Source organism: Nycticebus coucang, chromosome 12, assembly GCF_027406575.1.
Source record: "Nycticebus coucang isolate mNycCou1 chromosome 12, mNycCou1.pri, whole genome shotgun sequence".
In the NCBI taxonomy this organism is placed as follows: domain Eukaryota; kingdom Metazoa; phylum Chordata; class Mammalia; order Primates; family Lorisidae; genus Nycticebus; species Nycticebus coucang.
In genome coordinates, this window is record NC_069791.1 from 80,252,776 (window position 1) to 80,275,273 (window position 22,498).

The window sequence follows — 22,498 nt, forward strand, 5'->3', positions numbered from 1 at the left end:
ACTACACATAGATAACCCAGATCTATGAATTTTATAGTAATACTTTCTGCCATCCCTTGCATTTAGATTTCAGAAGCAGGTCTTCATCTAAGGAAGAATGTGAGGTACCTAAATTCACAGCTAATAGGGTCACTGTAAAGATGACTGGAGAAGAGGCTCAGGGCCTCTAGCACAGTGGTTATGGCACCAGCCACATACGCCAAGGCTGGCAGGTTTGAACCTGGTCCAGGCCACTAAACAACAATGACAACTGCAAGAAAAAATAGCCAGGCATTGTGGCAGGCGCCTTTAGTCCCAGCTACTTGGGAGGCTGAAGCAACAGAGTAGCTTAAGCCCAAGAGTTTGAGGTTGCTGTGAGCTGCAACACCACAGCACTCTACCGAGGGTGACAAAATGAGACTCTGTCTCAAAAAAAACAGAAAGATGACTGGAGAAGGGAAAACAGAACATAATTACCCTTGCTTAGAGCAATGATTACCTTCATTGTTGTCCTATTCATCCTTTATTCAGAAGTTATATTAGAAATAAAGTTTAAAATTATGTTTAAAAAATAGAGAAATTAAGCTAAAGTACATGACAAAAAAATGGTAAGGAATAAAAGGATACAAAATACTTTAAAAGTAAATAAATAAAAGGTAAAGGAGCATAAGTTTAGCAAATCAAAATCGAATGTAAATAAAGCCAACTAAGAGGTCAGCCACAAAGATGCAGAAGGGACACTTAGCAGTATAACAATCTGGAGTCCAAGGGTCATGAGCCCCAAGCCAGGCACCTGGCATCCCCGGAGCTAAACTAAAGAGCCTTCTATTCTATTATGCTTCTGAGGCCAGGGGTCCCTGGAGGAGGGTTGTGGACTAGGCAGACACCCCCACATGGTCAGTCTGCACAGCATGTTTGTACAGTTAGACCTTCAGAACTGTGGGAGTCTCATTAACTTGGGCTATCCCAGACCATCCTGCCATACCCAGGGTCCAGCCAGGGACCCATTACTCACCTGTTCAGTTATCAACACTCATCACAGAGCCCTTCTCTACCTAGTAGACATGTATCCCTCACTAAGGAGGGCAATACATTTGGGACACCATCTATCTCCTTAACATTTAGGGGCAACTTAAGGCCCATACATCTAAGGAAAGACTTTCTAATACTCCTTCTTAGAATATCTGCCTTTCAAATCTTCACAGGAGACCCAAGTGTGGTAGCTTGCACCTGTAATACAAGCTATCTGGGAGGCCAAGAAGGGAGGATTGCTTGAGGCTAGGAGTTTGAGACCAGCCTGGGTAACATAGTGAGACCCTGTCTCTTAAAAAAAATATATATATATATTTTCAGGTTAGGCAGGGGAAACCCTGAGCTTCAGAGGTAGGATACTGACCTGCCAAAAGGAAAAAAGACACTGCTCCTGAACACCCCTGAGGATTTCAGAAAAGGGCTCTGGGCTCAAATCTCGGATCTGCCACTTACCAGCTATATACTCCTGGAGAAATTGCACCTCTGACCTTCAGTTTTCAACTTGTGATGTTCTATTAGCGTATTATTATTATGTGTGACTGTGTGCTTAATAATTAGGTCAGGAAATACATTTGGCACAGATGATGCAGTGTTTTGTTTGAAAGCCAGAATAATGAGAGACTTACGGCAGCAACTGGAGAGTGGTGTAGCTACCCAGTGCTTTAGAAGTCAACGTTGTGGGTTAATTCATGAAGTGACTCCAAAGGGTTTCTTGATGAGTATGCTCATGAGCCAGGAAAGCATCAAACTCTGCTTTTAGAGGAAGGGCAACTTATGCCCATTTTCCTCAAGGAAGGGTTTTTTTTTTTTTTTTTTTTTTTTTTAAGACAGAGCCTCAAGCTGTCACCTGGGTAGAGTGCTGTAGCATCACAGCTCACAGCAACCTCCAAATCCTGGGCTCAAGCGATTCTCCTGCCTCTGCCTCCCAAGTAGGTGGGTACAGGTGCCCGCTGAAGAAAGGGTCTTAACCATTTTGGCTAAGTTTACAGCTACTCATCTCCCCATTGAAAAAGTGGCAATAGGACAGGAACGGTTTCTTTCAGAACTTCCTGACGTAGTTGTGAGCCACACAAGTGACTGTGCAATTGTGGTCCCTTCTCTCAGAGAACTCTTAACAGAAGAGGCCAGAGTTGTTTGTCTAGGCTGGGGTGGGCATACTCCTACCTGAAACAAAGACAAGGCTAGAGTAACCCCAGAAGGGTCTTCACGGGGCCCACCTCTCTTTAATATCAAGTTAGGGCAGAAGTTCAGCTGCTGGTCTCAGGTAAGAGCCTGTTATATTTAGTGTGACCTCCTCAAACATATCACATTTTAAGCAGAAATTAAAACATATTTGCTGGCAAAATGGGGGGCAGAGCAAGTCTCCAAAAAAGAAAAGCACAGCACCAAGGTTCTAGTTCTTGACTTTAATGCCCTCTGAGGGTACTGAGGTTTCACGTGCAAAAGGGCTCACAGACAGGTACATGAACCAACACAGGAAGTATTATATTGTGTACAGAAACCAACACTGTACAGAAGGAAGACAACGGACCCAGGTGACCTCCCACACTCCAGCAGTGACTGCTATTTCTACACCCAATTTTCATTTCCACCTCCAACCCCCAATTAATATTACAACACCCAATATATACACACATATGTGCTTTGTCCAGAATTCCAGGAAGTGACTCTCCCACTCGGGTTTCTAACACTCCAGCTTCAGATGAAGAAAGCCTCTCTCCTTTAAGGACCATGAGACAGGTTCTTCATGCAAGAGCCCCACCAAGACCCCCAGCAAAACAGCACCCAAGAAAGCTTAATCACTTATATTAGAATCAAATATGGACAGAAGGTATGCGGAACAACAATATTTGAAATTCTTACTGGGATCAAACGCTCTGCATGAGTAGTATTTCTTTTGTTATAGCTGTTTGTCTTAACTTCTGTAGGATCCAGCCCAGACCTAGATCACATCACAGATGTCCACCCCACTCCATGTCTTGCAAATATCTATTTCCTACACCTCCAGTGAGCAATATGGAACAGGAAGATTGTATCACTTAGCCGGAGGCACAAGGCTCAGACAACTGCAAGTATACCCTGAGCTCTAGGAAAAAAAGAATAGAAACTTCCAGAACACAGCTGTCTGCTTTCTGCATGGTATACCTAGCGAATAAGGTAGAGGTAGAGTAAGGAGGATGACAATGGCTTTCTTCTATTTAGAGCATCACCAAGAGAATTCCTCTCCCTGGAATGGGACATGTTTCAGAATAGTTTTGTTTCAGTCTTATGAGTTACTATTAAGTTATTTATTTTTATTGAATTTTGTTATGCCTAGCATTACATCATGTGGTCCTATCTCCTAAAACTTTTACCTTCCCAACCAGTGAGCATGGTGCCAGGGGAAAAGGTCAAATGAATAGGAAGCTCCAAAGACATGCATTTTGGTGTGATCAATAACTACTGGTCTGACTCAAAGCAAAATACATCTAGCCCCTTGTCAAGATGAGAGGCATTTATTGTCATTATCCATAACAACTCTATGAAAAATATACTTCCTTTTAATCAGGAAGAAGTGTTCATCCTTTGGAGCCTTCCTTCCATACACAACCTTTCTGATGCTCTGGGCCTGGAAATTCAGAGCTGGAAAGGGATCAGAGTGGGAGAAGCTACTTCCATGGGGATGACCCCTTTATTTGAAGGCCATTACCACAAACCACCAATTGCACTTTTCAACCCGTCCTTGGCTTCTCATCAGTGAATGGCCAAACTAGGCCACTGAATGTTTTTACTCCGTTCAGAAAGAGCTCTAAGCTGGCTGTCCGGTGTTCTTTCTCTGCCTGCTCTACTGGCCCAGAGCCTTGTCTCCCACAGTGGCACAGAACACACCACTGTGAGGCCAACACCCAGGAACAGAGAAACACAGTTGTCTCCAGCAAGAGGCACAGGGACAGTGTCATATTGAATCCTACAGCATCCCAGTAACCCCAGGCAAGCCTTCAAGACCTGTTCATGAGCAGACTTGCATTTGAGCAAATAAGTTTCTCCCTGTTTAAGGTATGGACTCTAAACAAGCAGAGGCTGTGATGTTCCATAGCAGGGGTGAGGAGAAGGGGTTGAGGCCAGATCACTGAAAGTGCTGGGCTTAATAATCCGCTCTCTACGCACACGCACTTCCTCCTCAATAGTTTGCCTCATTAGCTGTCAAAAATGAACACATGTTAGGCAGTAGGTAACATCAATCACAACAACTTAAATGAAAGGCTTTTCTGTTAGAATAAGGCAAGAGCCAAGCTGTTGGACTAAGCTCCAGGCAGGGTCTATAGGACCAGAAGAGAGCCCATTTATTTGTATGGGAGAATGACAGAGAGAGTACGTATTATAGAACATGAATGACTGTCCTCTTAGACCTCAGCCACCACTCTGTTCTACCCATGAAAGTGTAACATAAGTGCAAAACCAAACCCTAGACTCTGTTTCCACTCAGAGGGCAGTGACTCCCCATCCTTCAGTCAATGGAGAAATTCAGCCAAGGTCTCAGGGCCTGGCCGTCTCTTCCTCAAATAGACAAAGATGTGTTCAGCAAACTCCTTGCCCCTACCTCACCTATCTGGTCCTGAAGATCAGAGACCCATGAATCTGTCCTCATCTATCTCTCTCTCTTTTTAATAGATGGGGTCTCACTATGTTACCCAGGCTGGAGTGCAGTGGCTATTCATAGCCACAATTATAGCATACCACAGCCTCAAACAGTACACTATGTAACCTCAAATTCCTGGGCTCAAGTGATCAGCTTGCCTCAGCCTCCTGAGTAGGTGGGACTACAGGCACAAGCCACCACGCCCAGCTCTCACTAATTCTTTACATAGAAAAAAAATCTCCTTTCAAGAATACCCAGGAATTCTAATTATAGAGAGATACCCTTAATGCAGCCCACAAATATGATGTTGTGGTCAGTGGTGTTGCATAGCTCTTCCTTTAGGAGATGCAGGTCCATACCCTGATTAGTTGGCCCAGGATGCAGACAGAACAAGAAGGAAATGCAGTGGGAACAGATCTTTGTGGATCTTTTTCATTTTCTGAAATGTGGGGAGTAAAATATAACGGAGGTTTGCTGCGGTCTTCCTACAGCCCTACGATAGCTGTGCCTCTCAGCCAGCCCTTCCTTTACTTTCCCAGGGTAAGCACTCTCCTAGAAGGAGAATGTTAGCAGGATAAAGCAATGGGGGTTAAAAAGAGGGTCCCCTTCCAATGAGGTTCACCACAAATTGGATTCTAACACATGAAATAGCAGCCAAGAAAGTGTTTTGCGCCTCTAGAAAGGATGTTACATTTCAAAGGTAAAAGATGGAGGCATCTTGCCTGTTTGACTTAGGGAATCTTCAAAAGGAGCCTTGGAAATTTGCATTCTAGACCTGTGAGAAGATACCCTGCAAGCAAGGGAGCTGTGGCCCTAAGACGGGGCTGTAAACATTGTGGTTTTCTAAGGCCAACCTGGTACATGGCTTTGGCAACTACGGTTAAATCCCCAAAAGGTGGTGAAAAACATGTTCCAAGAGGAAAAGATATCTTTCCACATCCTAAGAATGTGGTGGACCATCCTTGGAGGAGAAAGGGTGCACTGGGAGAGAACTTTTTTCTTCTGCCAGAGGCTGTGGATGGCTACTCAGGAAAATCCCCCATCCATCATATTCCATGTTCATACCAATATACTGAGCACAGGGAAGGGGGCTTGAACAGAACTAAGGAAGTGATTACGCCTACATCAGTTTGGTAATGGCTCTACTCTGGATTTTCTGGTCAAGCTCTAACTAGACCCCATCAGCCTCAAGTAAAGATGGCCATGCCTCAAGGAAAGACCAATTGAGCACAGGCCCCATGTCCCTGTGGGCCACAAGCCCTGGGCCTAACCCTGAGGTACAGCTGGCAGACTGCAACTGGACCTCTGTCCCCTTGGAGCTGTGCCTCAGGACTCTGTCCTCACCTCAGCAAGCTCTGGGGCAGCCAGCCACCCCTCCAGGGATCTTATTCCCAGAGCCACCAAGGGGAATGGACACCCTCCCTGACAGGCCTCTGCTGCCTAAGGGCTACTCACCACCATGTGATCTTGAACTCATAGATGGGGCGCTTGCAGTAGTAGTGGTTGACAAGGTGCTTGTCACATACCCCAATGCACTGGTGGTCCACAGTGAGACCCTGGGCCGAGAGGTCCGTGACCAGGCAGTGCAGCAGGTCATAAACATCAGCCACGGCCTCCCAGGGCCCGAAAGACACGTCCACTTCACAGTGGTGCTCAAAGAGCTGCCCATCACTCTCACTCCGCTCGAAGCGCAGAGAGTTAAGGAGTGGACATTCGTAGGGGGTGATGGGCATCTCCTCCTTGAAGACACAGACCTTGAGCTTGGCAAATCGGGCCTTCCGCTGTACCGCACGCAGACGGGCAATCTCCACAATCCGCTCCAAATGGTCTAGGAGGGGTGAACACAGCACCCATCACTGGGGCGGAGAGGTGGGACAAGGTAGTGGGAGGATACACAGAGAGTCCTATTGACAGCAGGACACAGGAGGGATAAGACAGATTTCCTGGAGAAGCACTCAGTGGGTCTATGAAACGCACAAACTTAAACAATGATCCCGTTGTCTAGCGCAAAAAGAAACCAAAAAGATGAGAACTGTCCTTTTGAAAGTGAGATTTGTTGACTGTCATAGACAAAGTGAGTCTAGCTTGACCTGAATCTTCCCAATGTGATTCAGAAGGGAGAACGTTTTCTCCTATCTTGAGTAATTTGGATTAATCCCAGACCCTGGACATATTCTAATGGAGACCAAGACCTGATAGATACTTTGCAACCTTCCTCCCTCATATCCCAATTGTCCTGGGCAGTTGAGTCCTCACCTTTGTAATAGGGCATGAGTCCCAGAAACGCCTGGCGCACCTTCTCCCCCTTCAGCGGCTGCATGTTCTCCAGCTGTTCCAGAAGGGGTCCGATGGCATAGTACTGGGCCTCTTTGTACACAGCCCGCACTCGCTCCCAGGGAGGCAGGTCCCCTGAGCGCAGGAAATTGAGTACATCTCTGAGCAGGAAGGAAAGAGGGTGGGTGAGAAGGAGCTAATGGACCTGGGTGATGCCACATAATGGTTAAACAGAATCTGGAACCAGACTGCCAGCTGTGTAAGCACGCATAGGTGAACTTAACCCTCAGTGCCTCAGTTACCGCACCTGTAAAATGGGAGAAAATAATAAAACTGTTGCATAATGTTATGAGGGAATTAAGAGCTAAGGAAATTCCCAGCACAGAGTAAGCCCTCAATAAGTGTTATAGTTGCTATTATCAATGATTATTATTACTACTATAATGTTATGTATATTATCAATAGGTATTTATAGGCATAATGGAAAGATATGACATCTAGCTCCTTTATATATATTTTTAATATTCAATACATGGGAAAATCTTTTTTTCTTTTTTGAGACAGAGTCTCATTCTGTCACCCTGAGTGCCATGGCAACATCACAGCTCACAGCAAACTCAAACTCTTGGGCTCAGGTGATCCTCTTGCCTCAGCCTCCCAAGTAGCTGGGACTACAGGTGTCTGCCATGACACTCAACTTTCTTTCTTTCTGTTTCTCTCTTTCTCTCTCTTTCCTTCCTTCCCTCCTTCCTTCCTTCTTTCTTTTCTTTCTTCTTTTTTTTGAGACCGAATCTCACTGTGTCGCCCTTGGTAGAGTGCAGTGGCATCACAGCTCACAGCAACCTCCAACTCTTAGGCTTAAGTGATTCTCTTGCCTTAGCCTCCCATTTGGCCATTGGCTATTTTTTGTTGCAATTGTCATTATTATTTAGCTGACCCGGGCCGGGCTCAAACCTGCCAGCTTTGGTGTACATGGCTGGTGCTGTAACCACTATACTATAGGCACTGAGCCAAGTTTTTCTATTTTAGTAGATATGAGGTCTTGTTCTTGCTTAGGCTGGTCTCAAACTCCCGAGCTCAAGCAATCCACCCACCTTGGCCTCCCAGAGTGCTAGGATTATAGATGTGAGCCACCACCTCCAGCAATAAATGTACAAATCTTAATCATATAGTTCAATTACTTAAGTGTGAATATACTCACCTAACCACTCCCTGACCAAGCTCTAACTTTTTCCTTCTACAACAAAAATTTGCCTTTTCTTGAAACTCATATTAATAGAATCATACAGTACATTCTCTTCCATACCTCTGCTTTCTTTCTTAAGTTTTTTTTTTACCTGGCTACTTCCTTAAACATAATGCTTTTACAGCCAGGCATTGTGGCAAACGTGTGTAATCCTTGCACTTTAGGATGCCGAGGCAGGTGGATTGCTTGAGATTAGGAGTTTGAGACCGATCTGAGCAGGAACAAGAACCCATCTCCATCAAAAATAGAAATACTAGTCGGATTCTGTGGTGGGTGCTGGTAGTCCAGCTACTAGAGAGGAGGAGGCAAGAGGATGTCACCAAGGTGACAGAGTGAGACTGTATTTCAAAAAATATTAAAACAAAATAAAACCCCCAAGCCATAATGCTTTTGAGATTTAGCCACCATGTTGTATGTAACAACAGTTTGTTTCTTATTTATTTTTATTGTTTATTACATAAGTAGTATACCATTGTATGAATATACTATAAGTACCCATTCTCCTATTGATGGACATTTGAGTTATTTCCATTTTTGGCTATTATGAATAGCTGCAATGAACATTCCTATATAAATCTTTTTGTGTATTATATAGGCATAGCCTATAATACTAGTACTTTGAGAAGGCAAGGCAGAAGGATTACTTGAGGCCAGGAGTTTGAGACCAGCTTATGCAACACAGCGGACCTTTTCTCTACAAAAAATTAAAAGTTAGCCAGGTGTGTGCACACTACAGGTGCACACCTATAGTCTCAGCTACTTGGAAGTCTGAGACAGGAGGATCACTTGAGCCCAGGGCCCAGGAGTTCAAGGTTCATTTGATCATGCCACAGCACTTTAGCCTGGGTGACAGAGTGAGACCCTCTCTCTAACAAAACAACCAAAAAACCTTGTGTGAACACAAGCACCAATTTCACTTGGGTAAGTACTAGGGGTAGAACTGTTCAGTCATAGGATGACGAGTACATGTGGTTCTTTTTTCGTTTGTTTGTTTTTGAGACAGAGTCTCATTATGTTGCCCTTGGTAGAGTGCCGTGGCATCATAGCTCATAGCAACCTCAAACTCTTGGGCTTAAGCGATTCTCTTGCCTCAGCCTCCCAAGTAGCTGGGACTACAGGCGCCCACCACAACGCCTGGCTGTTTTGTTGTTGTAATTGTCATTGTTGTTTGGCAAGCCTGGGCTGAGTTTGAACCTTCCACCTCCGGTGCATGTGGCTGGCGCCCTAGCCGCTGAACTACAGGCGCCAAGCCAGGATGGGTACATGTTTAACAAAGTGGTTGTATCATTTCTGCACTTCCATCAGCTATGTGAAAGAGTTCTAACTGTTCCACATCTTTGTCACTAGCATTATTCTGTAGCTATATGGAAAAGATTAACATCTAACTATAATGTCCGAACAAGTTGACTCCAGGACTGAATAAAAGCACATACTGCATTTTCTTTTATTTTTCTTTCTTTCTTTTTTTTTTTGAGACAGAGTCTCATTATGTCGCCCTCGGCAGAGTGCCGTGGCGTCACAGCTCACAGCAACCTTAAACTCTTGGGCTTAAGCGATTCTCTTGCCTCAGCCTCCCAAGTAGCTGGGACTACAGGCACCTGCCACAACGCCCAGTTATTTTTTGTTGCAGTTATCATTGTTGTCTATCTGGCCCGGGGCCGGTTTTGAACCGGCCAGCCTCAGTGTATGTGGCTGGCACCGTAACCACTGTTGCTACAGGCGCTGAGCCATACTGCATTTTCTTAAAATAAAAATTCAGTCTTTCTAACTCACTTTTCAGATTCTTTAGTGCTAAGGGTAATCAGACCCATCACTGGTAGCTCTAGGAAGGGAATAAACTCTAAGATCAAGCTGTTGCTGATGGAACAATAGCTTAGCCTACGACCATAAAAAGATATTAGCAAACATGGTCTAAGTATTAATCTGGGTCAGCGACCATATGTATGTTATCCCAGTTCATCCTTTCAACATTATATAGCATGAGTTATCTTATCTCTGTTTTATAAATGGAGCCCAGAGAGGTTAAGAAACAGCTTTTCTCAAGCAACCACAGCTGCCAGAGGCTCAGATTCAGACATGGCTGACTCTAAGCCCATACCCACAATGATCCAGGCTTCAGCAGAAGTGTTCAGACCAAAGTGTGGTTACGCTGATCATAATACTGCCCCAGGTGGAGGCCCAAGCAGCGTCCATGGTAGGTGCTGGGTATACATGAACTGTACCAGTAGAGAAATGCACAGCACCAATTTCCCCGCACCCCTATTTTATGAGTCCTTCAACAACTTCATCTGCTGAGGATGAATCATAGGCCATTGGAATCTAGAGGTCTGAGTCTGAATGCTACCATATCCTGCTGTCTGCCACACCCTTGCCTGTTTTGTTACTCTCCCCTCTGTGTCACCTGGGCATAGGTGACATCAATCAGTCTTGAGTCAAACCCTGTTCCCTCTTCCTATGGCCCCTCCTAAAATTAGTCCTTTAGGATCTTCAGGAAACCTTGATGAGCTCTAAAAATCAAGATTCTGGGATAAGGCTCAGCTGGGAGTGCTGTGGGAGCTGCCAGCTGGGTCCAGCACTTTCCTCCCCCAAACAGCCTGCAAACAAGAATCTTTTTATAGTTCTGCAGAACGATGTGACACTTTTGTTTTCTCAGCATTGGAGGCAGCTGACAGCACATTGGGGCAACCCAGATGCTTCACAGCAAATTATTTGACCTGAAGCTCCTTTCTGAGGATAAAAATGACCCTTTCCCATAATGTGGGCAGTCCTACTTGGAGGTCAGCACAGAGATGTAGTAGTTGAGAATTTCTGCTTCCCTGGGCATTTATTTGAAGGTCAAAGACAATGTAAGTTCTTTTTTCATCTCCAAATTTAGACTTAAGAAGCCTGGAGTTCCAGCCACACACCTGGAAGGGAAACGACCTGGCCAGAGTCACACCAAGGCTCTATATTTAAAACTCATTGATAGGCCTGTGAGGCAGCTATAGCTATTTTCATTTTATAAGCAAGGAAACTGAGACATAAAATCTTTAGATCATTCACGGGTGTCTAACCTTTTAGCTTCTTTGTACCACATTGAAAGAAGAGCTATCTTAGGTCACACATTAAATACACAAATATTAATGAAAGCTGATGAGCAAAAAAAAAAAAAAAAAAAAATTCTGTGCATAATTTCCGTAATATCCAATACCACAGATAAGCAAAACAGTCCTCACAAAGTTTGCATGAGGCCACAGGTTGGACACCCTATATCAAAAGTCCTTTCTTGGGAAAGGTTATTATTATCATTATATTTAGAGATGAATCTCACTGTGTTGTCCAGGATAGAGCATGGTGGCTATTCACAGGTGCCATTAAAGCACACTCCAACCTTGAACTCCTGGACTCAAGTTATCCTCCTGCCTCAGCCTCCAGAGTAGCTGGGACTACAGGCATATGCCACTATGCCAGACTGCATTTTTTTTCCTTCTTGTTTTCCCATATTTTTTTTGTTAAAATGACAGGAACAGAAGGATTGTTTAATCTAAAAAAAAAGTTTTTTTTAACTCTTTATTTTATTTTATTTTTTGAGATAGAGTCTTATTTTGTTGCCCTCGGTAGAGTGATGTGGCATCATAGCTCACAGCTACCTCAAACTCTTGTTCTCAAGTGATCCTCTTGCCTCAGCCTCCCAAGTAGCTGGGACCACAGGCCCCTGCCATAACCCTGGCTATTTTTTCAGAGATGCAGTCTTACTCTGGCTCAGGCTGGTCTGGAACTCCTGAGCAATCCACTCACCTCAGCCTCCCAGAGTGTTAGGATTACAGGTATGAGCCACTGTGCCCAGCCCAGAAGGATTTTCTAAAAAGAGGCTTTTCTTGACAAATTAAAGGATGGCAACCCTATGTCAGCCCTTCCCTCATCTTCTTTTGGTTAGTGTTTTAAATTACTGAAGTAAGTCTGGGAAACACTGCTATATGCCTTTCTTCCTCCCCATGGCAATGTTGAGCCCCAGAATCTAGATTTGAAGGTTTCCTCTGAGAAGCTGTTTTACACTATCTTCTACTTCTAGACGGGATCACACCTATTTCTCTCCACACAGATGATAACTTATTGATCTCAAATTGCCTAGGATAGCTGGGTATGGTGGTATGCAACTAGCTATTTGTGAGGCTGAGGCAGGAGGATCACTGGTGTCTAGGAGTTTGAGGCTGTGTAATGAGACCTTATCTCTAAAAAATAAAAATAAATTTAAAAAAAATTAAAAATAAATAAATAAATACCAGTAAAAATTTAAAAACTGCCTAGGATAGAAGCAATTTCATCGTACCCAGCCAATACCCAGCCAGTGTGGAACTGTGATTTTTCTGGCTGTCCTTGTCACCTGTGGCAAAGAAAATAAACATTTCCCAGTTCAACAAGTACATTTAGTAAATTGTATCAATATGTTATCTCTTCTTCTAGGTACAAGGGAAGATGCCAAAGTTCCATACCCAACCCCAGGCTAGGACTACAAAGCTGATGGTAAAGCGAGAGACATACCCAAAGTGTGTACCATCTCGGTCAATGAAGTACCGGCCCTCAGAGTCCGTGGGGATGTAATGCCGCCCACTGAACATGGCTGCCAGCATGGTGTCTTCATAGCGCCTCAGGGTTGACAGGCGTGTAGTGAAGTGAGCTCCTCCAATGTTAAGGGGGACAACCTCAGGAAACTGGAAAGGAACCATGCGGCTCTCAGGCAGGCAGAGGGGAATGAGAGGCAGGCTGCTCCATCTTCAGTCTTCCTGGGTCTGTTTGGTGCCAACCACTTGCTCAGTCACCCAAGCCCTAGGAACCCACTGAACACTTTATCGTCCCTCTCCTTCCTCCTCCCATACTCATCAATTGCCAAGTTCTGCCCATTCTTCCCCTGATAGCTCTTAAGTCACATGATTCCAGCCTTCATCATTCTCCTTCCACTTCCTGAACTGACCACCTTTTTGTCCTTGCTGTCTTCTCTGCTCAGCATGTGCTTACCACTCTCCCTCTGCTCATTAAACAAAGAGTCACCCAATGTGGTGGTGTAGGTTGTTTACTGTATAAGGGAAATTGGATGACAGTGATCTCTAACCCAGCTATGTGCCCTGTTTCTAATTCACACCAAGGCACCATATAGGTTAGCAGCATCCACTAATTCTAGAAGCTTCCACTCAAGTTCCCCTCCTCTGTGACTTTGTCCCTTACTTGCCCCCAAGATATTCTAATGACATATTCCTTCATCATGCCTTCATGGTGTGCCACACTTTATTATAGCACCTAGCACAATACATTGGTAGTTATTTTCCTCTGTCAACACACACTCCACTAGGCCCCAAACCCCTACAGGCAGGTAAAGTATGTTCGCCAATCATAGGGCTGCCATAGCAGAGCTCAGTAGATGTGTGTTAAAGTTTCCAGGTACCTAGTCCTCTCCTATTTCATCTGCAAAGTGTGAAGGTTAGTCTTTAGTCCAGCTAAGGTTCTGGAGGCAAGGCTGGCTGAGAACCAGGAAAATGATGATATAGATGTGCCCTAAGAAGCTTAAGGTTTCCCCTAAAATGCTTGAGCTTTTTTTCTTAATGTCTTTCGCAGATTATGGTTTCTATCAAACTGCATCTGAAAGAAATGAGGTCAGTTTCAGTTCTCTCTAATTTTCCTACAAACTTCTTCCAGATCAACTAAAATTTTATCCCAGTACATACTGGGATAAAAAAAATAAAAATATAAAAATTTTTATAAAAATATAAAAATTTTTTTTTTTTTTTGAGACAGAGTCTCACTTTGTCAACCTCAGTAGAGTACCATGGCATCACAGCTGACAGCAACCTCAAACTCTTGGGCTCAAGCAATTCTCTTCCCTCAGCCTCCCAAGTAGCTTGGACTACAGGTGCCCACCACAACACCTGGCTATTTTCAGAGACGGAGGTCTCACTCTTGCTCAGGCTGGTCTTGAATTCTTGAGGTCTGGAAATCCACCCTCCTTGGCCTCCCAGAGTGCTAGGATCACCGGTAGGAGCCACCACGTCCAGTCTTCCCAGTGCATACTTTTCAATATTACATCTCTTCCACTCCAGTGGAAGTCTATGTATTTTTATTTAGACAATGCCTTTTCCCAACTTTCAAACCCTTTGTGAAAGAAAGTAGGATACAGATACATGAACTTACCCAGGGCCTTGTGCACTGTTGGGATCACAGTAAAGACCCAAAATTATTAAATGAATGAATGAAATAGGTGTTTACAGCTCTGTGTACAAAAGCACTGTTACTCTTCTGCACCTAGAGCACGTGGAAATGCCTTCTGTTTATTCCATAGGTCCTCAAAAACCATTCTATGTGTATATCAAGGACTCAACTATTGTTTTGTAATAATAATACTTTACATTTCTGGAGCTTTGGAAAAATATCCTTTTCCCTGGATATTTCATACCAAACCAAGTGTTTGCTCCATACTAGAAATTAGAAGATTGAAGCAGAAAGGACAAAAGTCATCAAAAACACAGAGTTTTAGAGCTCACACAGAGCCATGTAATTGCTGGGGAACGTGGCCCTGGAGCCCTGGCCTGCAGTGTCTCTCTCAAACTACACAAAGAATAGCACCACTGGATCTCTTTCTTTCAATTGCAGAGACTATTTCTAGAATTTTGCTCATTTTTACAAGTTTCCTAGGATGCTGGAGTATAGGGTTTCCAACCATTACACAAGATCCTCACACAGCCCAGCTTCCCTGAGCCTCTCTGTCCACTGTCCTGGGACTCCATACATCACATGCTCCAGGACCCATCACTACCTTAGCCCCCACCTCCTAGATTTCTTCTTCAGTGTCCAGAAGGCCCCATCTTCCTTCATATTTAGGGTCATTTCGGGTGATAACATGATAATATCACACATTAAATAAGAGCAGTGGAAGCCACAGTGCATCACAGCACCTCGCTAGTGAGTGGAAGACCCACGGCTGTCAGTGAGTGTGGACACGTTTATTTATTATTTGGCTTGCTCCTCATCTGCAGATGGCTCCTTCTCCCATTGCTTGGGCAGCTGGAGATTGGGTATGAGTAACCACTAGGGCTCCTTTTGTGTTCTCTAGAAAGCACCATCATGTCTTGGGACTCCGGGGTCTCCCATGGCCTGCCCTCCTTCAGTTGGTAAACATAGGGAAGGGCGCAAATCAACCCTGCAGGCAGTGGGTGCTGGAAGGAGGGAGATGGGAGGCCAGTTGTCCCTTGGGTCAGGGGAGACACACTCGGTGCATTTTACACATTTACAGGGGTGCGGGTGGGGGAGCAAAGCTGCTCGCGCCGACCCGCGACCTCGGCCCCCAGCCCAGATACTCCCCTCCCAACGTGAGCTCTGTCCGGCACCTGCATCTCCCCGCGCCCTTCCCACGCGCCCCCCCCCCCACTCTGTCCGGGTACCTCCTGGGGCATCAGGGGCAGCGCGTGCCCCGCCTGCGTGGCCGTCGGAGTGGCCGGCTCCAGAAAGTCGTCTTCGGCGTCGGAGCTGGACATGGCACCGTCCGGGCGACGGCTGTCTAGCTCCCGCCCCGTGACTACCACCATCCCTCTGGCTCTGGGCAGTGGGCGCGGCTTCGGGCGGGCGGCGGCGTCGTCCCCGGGCACTACCGCCGAGCAGCGCCTGACATGACGCGACCGGCCGCGGGCAGGCCAGAGAGGCTGAGAGCCGGAGCGCGCGGGCCGCACGACTACCGCTCCCGCAGCGACAGACCGCTCGCGGACCACCGCGCGGACCGCCGGGCCCGGGCCTGACCCGGCCGCCTCCCACTATTGGCCGAGCCCCTGCGGGCTCCGCCCTGATTGGCAGGAAGCTCGCCCAGTCGCAGAGCAGGCGGTGCGTTCGGCCAGCGTCCGAGTGACCATTGGGAGCCAGGCCTGCTGACCTACCCTGCTCTGATTGGTTCTCCGGCCAGCGGGCGCGCCCCCCCAACGCCGACCCCCGCCTCCTCACAGCGGGCCTCCGCAGGAGCTTTGGGGACCCCTCCCGCGGCTGTGGGGGTGCCCCGTGACTCCAGACAGGGGCTGTTCTCTTGCTCGCACGTCTGTCTCCAGGGTGGCTGCTCCTGTCTCCTCCTTGGGGACCCGGGCATCCTTTCCTGGAGGATGTGACAGGAGGAGGGCTGAAGCCGTAGAGAGGGAGACAGCACGGGCACCGCGACTGGCCGTCCTTCCCCACTGACTCATGCAGGAATCCGAAAAGAAGACTCAAGTTAGAAGCAGCTGAGTTCAATTACTAACGACAGACTCCTCACGGTGCTAGTCCTCCGCTGGACACCAGAGCACAGACGGGGACGGGCGGGGTCCGGCCTGATCCTGCTCATCTGCGTCGTGCCTGGGACCAGGTCAGTTCAGGGACTCTCCTAGGGACCAAGGCTTTTAGCCCTTTCAAACCATTATCATACCCAGTTCTTTTTTTTTTTTTTTTTTGAGACAGAGCCTCAAGCTGTCACCCTGGGTAGAGTGCCTTGGCATCACAGCTCACAGAAACCTCCAACTCCTGGGCTCAAGCGATTCTCTTGCCTCCGGCTCCCAAGTAGCTGGGACTACAGGCGCCTGCCACAACGCTCGGCTATTTTTGTTGCAATTGTCATTTTTTTTTTTTTTTGTAGAGACAGAGTCTCACTTTATGGCCCTCGGTAAAGTGCTGTGGCATCACAGCTCACAGCAACCTCCAACTCCTGGGCTTAAGCGATTCTCCTGCCTCAGCCTCCCAAGTAGCTGGGACTACAGGCACCCGCCACAACGCCCGGCTATTTTTTGGTTGCAGTTCAGCCGGGGCTGGGTTTGAACCCACCACCCTCGGTATATGGGGCCGGCGCCTTACGGATTGAACCACAGGCGCCGCCTGCAATTGTTATTGTTATTAAGCAGGCCTGGGCCAGTGCATGTGGCTGGTGCCCTAACTACTGTGTTACAGGCACCAAGCCCTGAATACATATTTTAATAATAATGGAAATGAAAACAGGAACAAAAGCATCATCTTCTTTTCCACATTACCTTCTTTTAGTTTAAATTTTGGTTTAAATATTTTAGACACATAAACAGTTATGGATAATAACACATGAAAACTGTAGTCACTTCCCAGTTGTCCTGTACTCATTTCCCAGCTCATAAAACAACATTACAAAAACAATCTGCACATTACTTTCCAGGATCATTCTCCTCCCTCTTAAACGTGATATGTATCATTCCATGCTTGGCATACATGTTTTCTTGTTGGGATTTAAACAAAACAGTACAAAATCATATATGTATAGCTTGAAGAATAACTATAAAAGAGAAACACATATAAGCACCACCCAATAAAAAAATAGAACACTGCTAGCTCCCATGCACTGCATGGGCTCTTCCCTGAAGACCATCTCTATTCTCTCAGAGGTTACCACTATCCTGACTTTTCTGACAAACGACAATTTCCTCGTTTTCCAAGTATAACCACCCACGTATCCCTCTCTAAGCAATGTAGTTTGATGTTAGCTGTTTGGGGACTTTATATTATTTATTTATTCATTTGTGGTGAGAGGTCTCACTTTTTCACCCAGGCTGGAGAGCAATGGCATGATCACAGCTTACTGCAGCCTTGAACTCCTGGACCCAATCAATCCTCCTGCATCAACCTCCTGAGTAGCTGGGACTACCACCATGCCCCACTAATTTTTGGGGTCTTGCTGTCTTGCCCAGGCTGGTCTTGAACTACTAAGCTCAAGTGGTCCTCCACTTCAGCTTCCCGAAACACTGGGATTATAGGTGTGAGCCATTGTGCCTGGTCTTCTTGTTGGACTTTAAATGAACAGAATCCATTCAGGGGTATTATCCATGCCACTGCTGATGAATATTTAATCTAGTGTCACACTGTGACAAACTGTGGGGCTATGAACTTTATTTCTATGCCTCATGCTGCCTTGAACATTTTATATCAGATCACGTCACTCTCCCCATTTAAAGCTCTTTAAAGAGAACCTTGTTTCAGGAGAGGGGTGAGGAATAAAACACTTGATTCTGAGTGAGGTGAGGAGAATAGGCAGCAGAGTGCAAATATTCTTTTGAGGAGTTTTGCTAGCATCAAGAATACTTATGCTTCCCAGGTTTGTTTTTTATTTTTTATACAGAGCCTCAAGCTGTTGCCCTGGGTAGAGTGCTGTAACATCACAGCTCACAGCAACCTCCAACTCCTGGGCTTAAGCGATTCTCTTGCCTCTGCCTCCCAAGTAGCTGGGACTACAGGTGCCTGCCACAACGCCTGGCTATTTTTTGGTTGCAGCCGTCATTGTTGTTTGGCGGGCCGGGGTTGGATTCGAACCCACCAGCTCAGGTGTATGTGGCTGGTGCCTTAGTTGCTTGAGCCACAGGCGCCGAGCCACCTCTCAGGTTTTAACTCTAAACTATCAATCTGTGATCACAAGACTTTATCCTCCCATCTCCCTCTAAAGGCCTGATTTACCTACCTTAAACCCTTAAGACTAATAGTTCTTTGCCCTCTTACGTTTTTCCCTCAGGGATCTAATCATTTGACTTTATTTTCTCCCCTAGCCCATCAAGTTCTTTTATATGTCCATTTCAGCACCTCTAGGGAATGGCGTCATGTATTTGTTCCCTTTGCCTTCTCCAGCACCCGAGAGTCCTGCAAACCAACAACCTTGGATTAACCCCATCAATCTCCTGTGATCTGTCCTGGGCAAGAGCCATCACCATGGGAATTGGTAGTCCCATGAAACATGACTGACTCACAGCGCCAGTGGGGCATGTTTCCAGTGTTCCAGATAGCTTTTATTTCTACTTCCAACTTTACCATTTTTTTCAAGACCCCTTCTACCTCAGGAAATGTCCTCTTCCTCCAGCAAATGGCAGCCTGGCTTATATTGCACAGAGAAATGGGGGCTCTCAGGTATGAAGAACGCCATCAACTTCTTACCCCCTCACCTGTAAGTTAATTTTATCTGCAAAATCTTCCCCTTCGCTCAATGTAAGAAAGAAGTTTCTCTTCACTAAGTTTGAGGCTAATTCCAGACTGAGCTCTTGCTATCTTTCTTTTCTAGGATTGGACCTTGCTCCATAAGTTAACTCTTCTCTTTCTTCTTTCCTGTATTTTCAGTCTCTCCTTCTATATTGTTTTCTTTTCTACAGCCTATTTTATGTGCCCCTTTCCATTTCCTTCCCTTCCCTTGAACATTTTTTCATTAGTATCTCCCTTTGAAAAGTTACTGTTGGTGTCTTTGGTCCGCACTTTTTTTTTTATTTTGAGACAGAGTCTCACTTTGTTGCCCTTGGTAGAGTGCTGTGCCATCACAGCTCATAGCAACCTAAACTCTTGGGCTCAAGCAATTCTCTTGCCTCAGTCTCCCAAGTAGCTGGGACTACAGGCACTTGCCACAACACCCGGGCTATTTTTAGGGACGAGGTTTCACTCTTGCTCAGGCTGGTCTTGAACCTGTGAGCTCAGGCAATCCGCCTGCCTTGGCCTCCCAAGTGGGATTACAGATGTGAGCCACAGTGCCGGGCCTGGCCCACTTTTTAATGTGGTTGTTTGGTTGTTTCTTGGTGATTTGCTTGAGTTCTTTATAGATCCTGGTTATCAGTCCTTTATCATCAGATGTATTGCATGGTAATATTTTTTTCCATTCTGTGGGTTGTCTGTTAGCTCTTTTGATTGTGTCCTTGGCTATGCAGAAACTTTTTTTTTTTTTATTGTTGGGGATTCATTGAGGGTACAATAAGCCAGGTTACACTGATTGCATTTGTTAGGTAAAGTCCCTCTTGCAATCGTGTCTTGCCTCCAAAAGGTGTGGCACACACCAAGGCCCCACCCCCCTCCCTCCTTCCCTCTCTCTGCTCTTCCTTTCCCCACCCCTCCCTCCTTCTTTCTCTCTCTGCTCTCCCCTTCCCCCACCCCTTTCAGGCGGTGCCTGTGGCTCAGTGAGCGGGGTGCCGGCCCCATATACCGAGGGTGGCGGGTTCAAACCCGGTCCTGGCCAAACTGCAACAAAATAGCCGGGCGTCGTGGCGGGCGCCTGTAGTCCCAGCTACTCGGGAGGCTGAGGCAGGAGAATCACCTAAGTCCAGGAGTTGGGGGTTGCTGTGAGCTGTGTGACGCCACGGCACTCTACCGAGGGCAATAAAGTGAAACTCTGTCTCTACAAAAAAAAAATAAATAGGGCGGAGCCTGTGGCTCAGTTGGTAGGGCGCCGGCCCCATATACCGAGGGTGGCGGGTTCAATCCTGGCCCCGGCCGATCTGCAACAAAAAAATAGCTGGGTGTTGTGGTGGGCGCCTGCAGTCCCAGCTACTCGGGAGGCTGAGGCAAGAGAATCGCTTGGGCCCAGGAGTTGGAGGTTGCTGTGAGCTATGTGATACCACGGCACGCTACCGAGGGCCATAAAGTGAAACTCTGTCTCTACAAAAAATAAATAAATAAATAAATAAAAAATAAAATCCCCTTTCTCCTTTCAATTCCCTGACCCTCTTCTCTCCTCTCCTATCCTCTCCATCTCTCTTCCACCCCCCTTTCAGTGCCTCATCAATTCAGGGGTGTTGGATCCCAGAATTAGTCATAGGTTTGCTTCATTTCCCGTTCTACACATGCTATCCAAGTGACTTTGTCTACTCCTATGGTTTCAACCATCTATACATTAAAGATTTCCAAATTTCAATTTCCAACCCACATTTTTCTTTTGAACCTTATTCTACATCAGACTGACTGTTTGACAGCTCTAACTTATGTCCCCAAGGACACTTCAAACTCATATATTCCCACCAAATATTTCCATTTTACTTCATTTCCTCAATTTTCTCCATTCCCAGGGTTCTTCATTCATAGGAGACAAAGAGAGGCTATCACTTAAGAGGGTGGAGTTGGAGGGTTGGCCTTCTAGCCTGGAAGAGGAGGCTGTTTGCCAGCAGCTTCTCAGGGCACAAAAATCTGGCTAAGAGCTCATTTGCTCTCAACCAAGCTCAGCTGCCCTCAGCCCTAGATCCACCTCATTCATTAACCATTGCTGTTCCTTAGCCTGGACTTCTCTTCTCATCATCGCCTTGGTAAATGTGTCGATAGTTCATGTTAGCTTTCTTGCCTTTTCTTTTACTTATTATTTTTTTTTTGGTTGCAGTTTTTGGCTGGGGCTGGGTCCCGCCACCTCTGGCATATGGGGCCGGTGCCCTGCTCCTTGCACCACAGGCACCCCCGAGCTTTCTTACCTTTTTCTGACTACCTTGTTGTTCTGTTCCTAGGGGTGCAATGGCAAGGGCATGGCATGAAAAGTAAATTCTTACACTCAGTTATTTTCAAAGAAATAAACACTGAGGCTCAGAGAGGCAAGCCACTTCACAAGCCAAGTAGTAGCAAGGAAGTGCTGCCCCCTTATTATTCAGGTAATATCTTGTTACCTGAATATGATTCTATCACGTGGAAAATAATTTATCCCCTGCATGCTGATAAAACACACCTCCTTGCCTAATAATATGACCCACCTCGAGGGTCTTTTATTGAACCAGGAAAAGCCCATACATGCAAGGTATACAGAACATACAAAGTTAATTATAGATAGAAAGAAATGAAGTTTTGCAACATCAGTGAATTGAGGAAACAATGGAAAGAAAGACAGAAGAGATTATCGTAAGATTATAAAGTAAAAAAGAAACAGTTGTAATGCTTTGGTTGTAAACTTTAACTTCCCTAGTCTATGCTGCTAATCTATATCTTAACTTTTTTTTTCTTTTTTTTTTTGAGACAAAGTCTTACTATGTCACTCTCAGTAGAGTGCTGTGGCGTCACAGCTCACAGCAACCTCAAACTCTTGGGCTTAAGCGATTCTCTTGCCTCAGCCTCCCAAGTAGCTGGGACTACAGGAGCCCGCCACAACGCCCAGCTATTTTTTTGTTGTAGTTGTCATTGTTGTTTAGCAGGCCCAGACTGGGTTTAAACCTGCCAGCTCCAGTGTATATGGCTGGCCCCCGAACCACTGAGCTATGGACGCCAAGCTGTATATCTTAACTTTTAAGTGATTTCAACCTTTGAGCCTTTTCCAGCACACGACCCTTAGATCTCTATCTAAACGGCTGAACATTCCTGATGCCCTGGTGGTATCTCTTAGGAACTGCGTTTAGTACAGGTGGGGGTGGGGAATCTGTGCTATTGCCATCAGATCAGGAATGTCAGCCTGCACTAAACTCTAACCCGCCTCCCTTGAAGTGTGCCTCACTGAATTCTAGAAGCTTGAAATCTAAAAGCTATTTTTCCCAAAGTACCTTGTGTCCTGGTTCCATAGTCACCCAGCAGAGCAAGGCTTGAGATTTGGAGGGCAGATCCTGTGAGGGTGTAGTGAACACTGAATTGACCATGATTTT

At 45.9% G+C, this 22,498-nt stretch overlaps 1 protein-coding gene across 3 annotated transcripts; it reads right to left on the reverse strand.

Moving 5' to 3' along the window:
* Positions 1 to 2,071: 2,071 nt before the first annotated feature.
* On the reverse strand, positions 2,072 to 15,958 carry KCTD7 (potassium channel tetramerization domain containing 7). Of its 3 annotated transcripts, XM_053555158.1 has the most exons (5): positions 15,560 to 15,958; positions 12,672 to 12,841; positions 6,887 to 7,065; positions 6,086 to 6,458; positions 2,075 to 4,191 (listed from the first exon to the last, which is right to left on the reverse strand). In XM_053555158.1, exons 1-5 carry the CDS (start codon positions 15,701 to 15,703, stop codon positions 4,188 to 4,190), a joined length of 870 nt encoding a protein of 289 aa, XP_053411133.1. In that variant the 5' UTR covers positions 15,704 to 15,958; the 3' UTR covers positions 2,075 to 4,187. The 3 variants fall into 3 exon arrangements, with proteins under 3 accessions (XP_053411136.1, XP_053411134.1, XP_053411133.1); XM_053555161.1 differs by having other exon boundaries at positions 2,072 to 6,458; positions 12,672 to 12,919; positions 15,560 to 15,697; XM_053555159.1 differs by having other exon boundaries at positions 2,072 to 6,458; positions 12,672 to 13,763; positions 15,560 to 15,694.
* Between the last annotated feature and the right edge of the window lie 6,540 nt (positions 15,959 to 22,498).

Coding starts and splice junctions, on each gene's coding strand:
- KCTD7 (XM_053555158.1), bottom strand. CDS start 15,703: ATGGTGGTAGTCACGGGGCGGGAGCTAGACAGCCGTCGCCCGGACGGT. Junction 12,842..15,559: donor TGCCCCTGATGCCCCAGGAG/GTACCCGGACAG, acceptor GTTCCTTTCCAG/TTTCCTGAGGTTGTCCCCCT. Junction 6,459..6,886: donor ACTCATGCCCTATTACAAAG/GTGAGGACTCAA, acceptor CACCCCTCCTAG/ACCATTTGGAGCGGATTGTG.